This window comes from Colius striatus, chromosome 17, assembly GCF_028858725.1.
Source record: "Colius striatus isolate bColStr4 chromosome 17, bColStr4.1.hap1, whole genome shotgun sequence".
NCBI classification, from domain to species: Eukaryota; Metazoa; Chordata; class Aves; order Coliiformes; family Coliidae; genus Colius; species Colius striatus.
The window spans coordinates 9,075,912-9,085,109 of record NC_084775.1 but is presented as its reverse complement, the minus strand read 5'-3'; the positions used below and the strand labels follow the sequence as shown (position 1 = coordinate 9,085,109).

The 9,198-nt window shown below is 40.5% G+C and overlaps 1 protein-coding gene across 2 annotated transcripts in view; it reads right to left on the bottom strand.

The window, feature by feature from the left end:
- Nucleotides 1-696: 696 nt before the first annotated feature.
- ZDHHC8 (zinc finger DHHC-type palmitoyltransferase 8) overlaps nucleotides 697-9,198 on the bottom strand; it is a 109,990-nt gene continuing 101,488 nt past the window's right edge. For both annotated transcript variants that reach the window (XM_062010246.1, XM_062010247.1), the window contains exon 11: nucleotides 697-6,325. In XM_062010246.1, coding sequence (XP_061866230.1) covers nucleotides 6,154-6,325 — 172 coding nt within the window. In that variant the 3' untranslated portion in view covers nucleotides 697-6,153. The remainder of the gene's footprint in view (nucleotides 6,326-9,198) is intronic.

Below are 9,198 nucleotides of genomic sequence, written 5' to 3'. Positions count from 1 at the left end.
TTGCTGTTGATACAACCATTTTTTTTTGCCATCAACACAGATCAGTTCCATTTAAAACACATCATATAGGGACACCTGTATGTAGTTTTACTTGAATATATGTACACAGTTATGTATACATTATATACATATAGGCATTATATATACATATACACACACATATATATAAGGCACTGTAAAATGTAGCATCTCTTCTCTAGGACTGTTTTTAATCTGTAAAAGTAGATTGTATTTCTTCATATAATTTGCAATGTCTAACCAAGACATTTTTAAGATGTTTCAGGGTTGCAGAGATATCAGCTGTGAAATAAGCCTTACTTTAAAATTCAAGTTATTGTGACAAGATGAACAAAACCTATTTTGACAGTAATTCTAATCTATTTATTATATAACTGCTCATCTCTTAAAGAGATATATTCACACCTGTATAAAGGGTTTTCTTTGTCTCTCCTTATTATGTTCAAAAATATGAACTGAAATTTGTCCTGTAGAATAAAAAGTGATAATGGAGAAATGAATACAAACTTGGGTAATTTATCCATTACCTAGAGAGAGGAAAGCCAAGATTGCTGTAAGTCAAGATGTCTTTAAATAAAATGTACTAAACCAGATCATGAGTTTATATAATTCTGACTGACATTGCCAACATCAATGGAGCCTGGTGATTACATTTTTGGCCATTTCATATATAATGGAATCTCTGCCATGTGACGATATGACAGGACACTAATATGACTGGCATTCACAATGAACACGCTTGAATGGATCCTTGCTTAATGTAATTAGTGTATATATGCAAATTGTGGCATCAGAAATCCTGCAGCAGCTGCTGTCAGGAGGGATTGGCAACTGTGTGTGTTATAAACCAGTCTTACAAATCCAATGGAGGCATTTTCAAAGACTAGAAACAGATAAATGAAGATAGATTCAGAATCGTACATCTTTGGGATGTATAAATCCAGATGTCCTGGACAGAACATTTCAACAAATACCAACATAACACTTTTTCCACAGTGGCACTATAGCAATGATTCACAATTGTGCCAGACCAGAAGATTCCTATTGAGCCCAAAGCTTTAATAAAAAGCAGTAGAGAAAACTTCATTTAGTGTTGTTTCACAGATCACTTACCGTGGCCTCAAAAGCAGGATCCATTGGCCACAACTAGGAGACACTCTTAAAGACTCGGCATATTTCCTACTCTACCACAAGCACCTTGACAATAAGACTTAACCAGCAATCACTTCTAATATTTTGTCACCTGCAGATTTTGCCCTGGAACTGGTGTTTCCAGTTCTCCTGTTTCAGTTCTCGTTTTGCACCAGAGGAAGGGAAAAAGCGCAGCGCACCATGAAGCATCTCAGCAAACGAATGCACCCGATGCGTACTCAGCTGTGAAAACCAGACACTTGAAAATACTGAAGTGACTCAAAGGTTTAAAAAATATATATGTATTACGAGAGCCACAAAAAAGGTTACAGACAGAGCTCCACAAAGCCTGCACGGATACATTCCAACAATTCAAGGTGGCAGAAAGGTGAAATACAGACCATAGAAACGGTTCGACATTAACTTTCCAGACTGTCAGAGACAGCGACCTTGACCCCATCTTTCCCACACACACACAAAAATTCAAATATATATATATCTATATATATATATCTCTAGTCTGGACCAAAATTAGAGTCCAAAGAAAACCACATTGCAATTTCCACATTAGGCTTATATGAGAATAGGCATCATCTGAGGAACGTCCATTGTAACGCCCAGGGGGTGATTATCTCAGGCCAAGCTGACATACCGTTATGCTTCGTTAGCAATTTTAGAACAGCAACACAACACAGTTCATTTGCTGCACACAGCTACTAACATATAGCTCTGTGCAACTCTTACAGCTGGCTTTAACCAAACTAATTACCTTTGTTTTGTTTTGTTTAACTTAAAAAGAGAATGCAAATGTAAGCTATTAGGGCAGTTCCTGCCATCACCTGTTTTAACAATTCAAGACTTGAAGACTTCTTTAATGTACTTGTTTACAGACACGTTTTGAGACTGTATTAACGATCTTCAGGAAAATATGCCACCCTGAGGCTTTTTCCTTGTTCACTTCAGGTTATGTCTGCATCCAGTTTTGACATAGGGGGCCAAATGCTGGTTGTATATCAGTGCAGTATTTGGCCCAGAGTTTCAAAGTCTTTGCTATTCAGACTTTCCTATGAGGTCAACAAAGAAAGTAGTAAAAAAAGAAAATATTAAGGCTTCAAGTAAAAATATTTCCTCTTTCTCCCACCCATGTATTAAGGTACATTTAATTTCATAATACTCAATATATTATACAGTTAAAGATACAGAGATCCAACTTTTCAAGGCAGATTGTACTACAATGAAAACCTGGAGGCTAAATGGGAGTGTATGAACAGGGAACAAACAGCTAATAAAATGCAATATGCAATGAAAATTGATGCATAAACTAAACAAAACTATTGCTGTTTTTTTAAATAAGTAATACAATCCACAGCTAAGAAGAAAAACATGTTGAAAATATTTAAGACTTCTGAAACATGAAAGAAACATGACAAAAATAAAGAAGCTACTTTACAAGATGTGTCAACTTGTGCTGGACTTTCATGGCAGATCCCCTCCTACTGTAAATTAGTGTCATCTAAATGAGCTTTGATGGAACCACACCAATTTACACCACCTGCAGAGTTTGGCCTGCAATGTCTGTAAAGACTGAGACCACGTGGGCGGAAGAACCTTACTGCTAATCTGTAAACTGCCTGAAGAACTATCCTTTAACATGGGCTGGATTTTGCTCCAAAAATCAAACTTAATAAATAGGTCCCCAGTCCCGCAAAAGGAGCTATGGAAACAGACACATTTATAAGAAAATAGTTGCAGGTTCAGTGCCTTGGGTGGAAATGAGGCTGGATTTACTGCACGCAATCTCCTGTTTACAGTCCTGCTTAGATTACTCTTTCAGAAGATTTGAATCATTTACTCCAGGCTATGTGCACTGAATTATATGCAAACCTCAAAAGGAAAAAAAAAAGACTTTGGTACCATTGTAAACCTGTGAACAAGTCAAATGTCCCTCAACTGTGGGCAAAGCTGCTCACAAAATATATAACCCTTACATCAGAACCTGTAACGACACAGTGCATTTGCTCTTTCCTCCCTTACCCCTTGTGAACTATGTCAAAATAACCCTGGATATTAGTGCTTTATACACACACAATACTGTGTTTAGTCTTACTGAGAAATTCCCTCATGAACTAATGTAGTTAACTTCAAAGGCTCTTTGGCCCTTCAAGTTCCTCAGTAGCTTTTTCATTTATAAATGCAGGAGAAAGAACAATCAAAGTAGAGCATCACTGGGATGCAAATCTCAAATATTACATTGGTGCAAATTTTCAGCCTTGCTCGCATGAATTTCATGTACATATTCAGAGATATATGATAAAATGTGCCCTTGTCTAACTCTCTAGCCCAAATTCAGTGTGTCACATATTCCTCCCTTTTTCAGGGCTTACATATGGCATACACGATACTTTGAAAACAAGTAAGTCTTGTGATACTCTATGCACCAGAGTGAATTCCAGTCCTTGAGGAAGTACTGCATCTTCCTGAGGAGTTAACATCAGGGTAAAGTTGCAGATTAATAACAGTTAAAGATGGAAGAAATCTATAAGGCCATCTGGTCTAGCCCCTTGCCCCTGCAGGCTCACCTCTTACAGAATTTGTTTTAATGACTTGTCTACATACAGTTTGCCTCTTCTAAATAGTCTCCAATATCCTGTCTTGGAAGACTATTCCACTGCCCCTTCCCCTCCATCTTTTCTGCTCCCTTCTAAATGTAGACCATTGGTTACCAGTGACAACCCTTTGATTTACCTTTGGTTTTACATCTTTTAACTACCATAGTTGTAAAACTATGATATTCCATTTCCACTTCATTGCTTAGCCAGTGACATGTTTGTAGCCCTTTAGATCTTCTCATCAGCCAGCCCGTCCAGTCTTTCAATATATATTGCTCCATCTGTACCTGCTCCAGTTTGCCAGCGTCTTTCTGGTACCTTGGTGCCTCTAACTAAAGACAATATTCTACGTGCCAGTGAGCAAATCTGCATAGAAAGACTATTGCTTCTCTGCTCTACAATGTCCCTACAGTAGGCATTTAAAATATCACCAAGGCAATAAAATGCACACTGGTTTCTAGTTCACTCTCTCAGAACTTTGGCCTATTGCAGCTGCATTGCTTTCCAGGTTTCATGGAATGTTCCTTCAGGCAACATGGAGCATTACACAGAGAGATGATTCACTTTCTCATGTTCTCTTCAATCTTCCTCTCCAAAACATGATATACAAGGGACATGATAAGCATGTATTGCAGCAGATGTCAAGATTTATCAAATCAAAAGATAAATTTTAACCAGGCAAAACTGAGGTCAATATTTGCCTTCTGGAATTATTCATCTCAACATACACAAAAACAAGTAAGATGTTATCAACACATTCTGAATTGCTACCAAATATCTAGAGAGCTCTCCAGTATAGTCAAGGACAGGAAAGGATTCAACTCCTTGACACAAATATCCTGAAAGATGATGAATTTAGCTCTCTAGTCAAATTATTCACCAAGAGAACCAGGTGGGAAGCTGAGGTTTCATATGCTGACTGGCTCAGTGATAAAGAATCACCTTTAATAACTTTGGCAACAGTCACTCAGGATATTCTGAATTGCACACATGATCTGGCTAGTTAGCATTGGTCCAGATCTCAGTACTATTGGCTTCTGAGGTGATAACTGAATGGGAAGGAAAAGGAGATAAAGAATGGAGAACACACCAAAAAAATCCATTTGTCCCAAAATTAGCTTTGCCAGTCCTCATCTTTGTGACAGAAGTAATGCACCCCTTTCTTGGTTTTTTTTAATAGTAAAGTTGTCTTTAAATCCAACAAAGTAAATGTAGTTTTCTGGAGAGAGGAAAAGGAAACCTCAGAACGTTCAACAGATTTGACTGTTATTATTTTAAAAAGTTGTTCCCCAGGGGAAAAAAAAACCCAAATGGAAAATCCTTTGTCTAACAGTATTGAAGACCAGAGGGAATGTGATAGTAATTAGGCAGACAGAAAATTTATATCCTTTAGATGTACGCTTGGCTCAGTTACACACACTGTAAATTCAACAGATCATGATAACCTTGCTGCAGGATTATACAGACGGCACCAGGGTGAGGCAGTAAACCACGTTATTGCCTAAATCCAACAGGTAATAAGGAGGGTGCAGGGAAAGCAGCTGATAGTTGTTTAAAATATGTTCTCATCCACACATCTCCTTTCTTATATGCTTGGTTTCATTTCTGAGCCAGAGAAGCCTTTAAAAACCAGAGGGAGCAAGAGGTCAGAATGGAAGATCCTTACTGGTGCTGCGGTCCTTTTCCATGAGAGACAAACACACGCGCGCACACACACACGAGTTCACACACGGGAACGCGAATGGTGAGAAGCTGTTGCTATCCTTTCTCCTGCTCCCATCTGGGGCCAGGGAGGCTTTTAAAGACAATACAGCATTTGTGGCCCAAGTGTTCTTGCCTTGCTTCTGCCCAGGAGGAGGAACGTTGCAATGCTGGGGATATGCAGCACGGTTCTGGCAGGCACAGACGGCCGGGCACAGGGAGCCTCCTTTCCACCTCGGCACCAGAACAGCAGTTGGGCCTCTGGCTCCTGCTGGACACATCTCTGGCCTGAAGAACTGAGAAGGGGCATGGGAAAAACTGAATGATCCTGGACTGACCGTACTTTTCACAGCACAACTGGTACACAAGAGGCTTGTTGGACGCACGCACAATGGCTTTAGCGCTCTCTTGCATGAAGGAAATCTGCTCTGTGGTTGTGGTGTCAGGTCATAGCCAGTTCCAGTCTGTTGGTTCAGGAAGAGTCTGATGGACTGTACAATTTGATTCCCTCAAGAAAAAGGCTGCAGCTGGTTTTTGGCCAAAAGAGGAAGATGAAAACAGAACAAACCTAAAACGAGAAAAAGAGAGTGGCCGGCTGCTGCTGCTCCTTCTTTGTTGTTATTTGAGTCTTCACAGTGCTCCTAGCTTCATGGCTGGCTGAGTGGATGGCTCTTTATTTTTAACTAATTTACTGTTACACTGAAATCTCATAAGTTGTTCCACCAACTCCTGACACCTTCTTAACATTTGAGTGTCTAGCAGGGCTGACAGGTGTCCCCTGGGAACTTGATGTTGAACCCAACCTGGATATTCCTTTTGGCTGTCCATTTATTTTACTATGAGGTGTCTTCAACTGCATGTCATCCCTGAATGAAAAGAAATATCAAAAGATGTGATGTTAGCAACCAAAGTGTGATAGCAGAATGGCTTCATTCAGGATAAACAATTTTCCCTGCTACCCTGAGTCCCAGTGTTGCAGAATATTCAAGCATGAGAGCAAATTGATTGAAGCCAATATACTTGATGAAAAGCCACTGAAATGAGGGAATTCATTTGGCTATTAGGTTACTGGATCAGACCCCAGTAATATTTCTTCATTTAATTACTTGCTTAAATGCCTTGTTGAACCAAACTAATTGCATAAGTATTTGTAGGACTGTCAGCACTGTTGACCTTAAGGCAAACTGAGTCTTTCAATCAGAAATTAAATACTCAAAAATCCCCCACTTCCCAGTTAAATATCCATTTATACAAAATTATGTTGCTCATCTCTGAAAGACATAAGAGAGGTGAAACATTAGACTTCTTGATGACAGAAGATGCAAACTGAATCAAGTCAGGAAGCACTCTGGGATGCCTGTATTTAAGGATCATATTCCAGATGGATTCTTTGAAACAATTTCCTTTCTTATCACCTCCCGCCAGGGAGCATGGACAACAGGCTTTCCTCGAAAGATCTTTTAAATCTAGGTCACTACACACTAAAGCTTAATGTGTCTCATCTCCAAGATGCACAAAGTAATTAAAAGCCTACCAAAGAAATTGTGTGTGTTCTGGAAGTGCCAGCACAACTGGGGTCTGCTGTATTCTATCTTACTCCTGCACAGTGGATATCTGCTTGGGCTTGCCTCAGCCTGAAGTTTAAGACTGGCTCATGCCAGCAATGGTGACCAGGGGCTGAAACACCTTCTAGAAAGGAACACTTTCTGCCTGCTTGCAAACCAAGAGAGTCTGAGCTATTTCAGACCACCCTGACTTTTTCTGGAGGTGGGAGGTTTTGACGGATTAACTGTATTCAAAAGGCAATTTCTTTTTTTTACAGGTCTCTGCAAAACAAAACAAACTACCCTGGTCATAGCTCTAACACAGCTCTTGATAGGCTCAGAATAGCTCCAAAACTAAAAGTACTTTTTATCTGACAGTGTGGCCTGACAGCTGTTCCCTGGAGCTGGAGCAGCGGGTCCATCAGCTCACACCAGCTCAGCTTCTGCTGTGTGTTTAAGCTGTGCCTGCACTAGGGAATGGTGGGTATTTGAATCAGCAAAACTCACATCCATAAACATAAACCCCCTATACTGGGTTGTTTCATAGAATGCTGCTGTATCCCCAAACAATCACAATATGCAGGGATTAAATTCTACATTTGCCTCACCAAATCAGAGCCCTAACTCAGTGTTGAAATTCTCCTGAAGAGAATTTCTGTCTGCCTCTTAAAATAAAGCTGAAAGGGGCTGGGGAGTGTTATGGGAAAGGAGAGAAGGGAAGGTCATTTGTAGTGTTACTGACAGAGGGAACGTGCTAGGTTTACAAAGCACAGAGTACCTGTGGGAGGTTTACTTCTCTAGGTAAAAAACTTCATTAAGCTGTTTATTTCTTAATCTAAGTACTCGGCTTGAATTTAGGAACTTCAGTAAAAAGGTCTTCTGCAATGGTGTCACATGTCTGCAACTTTCTTGAACATCTGATGGGATGTGTAGCTACTTCAATAGCCAGACCACTTTTGCCAGACACTGTATTTTTCATTACTTCAAAGAACTGAACTGAAATGAATTTACAGGCTCTACATTTTTAACAAGCACAATATAAAAGCAGTGAGACAGGCTCACAGCACAACCAAGAACCAGAGACTAAGAAAAGGCAAACAGCTTTTCCTATTAGCTTCAGCAGCAGCTGACACATCCAGGTCTTAAACAGAGGGCAGAGACGCAAAAGTCCACAGATCTTCTTTCACTGAAACACTCATTTCCTTAATACATAAGACAAGGGAAAAATGGCTGTTTACCTCCTGAAAGTTAGCTTTTCCAGCAGGGGACAAATCACCTTAATAACTACAATTCACTTGAAAACACTGAGGAAAATCTTGCTGGCACTAAACTTCAGGAGACCTACAGTAATGGTTCTCCCACATTTCAATACCTTTCTCCAAAATGCTGGATAACACTGGAGTGAGAAACCTGAGAGCCTAACCAGAGGACAGCATAGTGCAGTAAGTGCCAGGTGCAAAGAAAACTCAGATATTCCTGATGAGCCTTCCAGGCCCCAGGTTGACTGAAATATCGCATCCTTGATGCGATCATGTAGCTGTGTTCAGACTTTCCAGGTCCTATAGTCTCCAGAAGGAAGAGGAAGAAAGGTAAGCATATGCAGAAGCTGCAGCTGAGGATCTTGCTCAGACACCACTTACTCAGGCTCTCAGCATAGCAAATCCTCTCCCTCCCCACATAGGAAGGCAGCAGCAAGGCCCTAAGGTAGTGTCAAGATGGTCTGTGCTTTTATCAGCATTTCTGTACTATTGGACACCAGCACTGCTAAATACACAGCTCTATGCCAGCCACTCTTTCCAGGACTCGTCTCAGCCCCTGTTTCCCTTAGTGCAGGGTATGCTTATATGTGTTGTGATCCAACCTTTGCCTCAGTGTCCAAGCAATGGCTGGGTCCAGCCTCCCTGTAGGTTGCAAACTGAAACAGCTCCAACTTTTTGTGCGTAACAGGAGGGATAATCTGTCTCCTACCTTGCAAATAATTATCCTGTTCAGCTAAGACACTAAATCACCACGACTTTTACAACCCAACTGACCCCCTGTAGTTCAAATTACAGAAAATGTGCAAACCTTTTGTCATGGTGAGGTTGCTATGAGGCTGCTGCAGAACTGAAGAGCACCCACAAACCTCCCACCCTGAAAACATGTAATTGGGGCCCTGCCTCCAGTGACACACTCTGCTCTCGCTTGCAAACAGC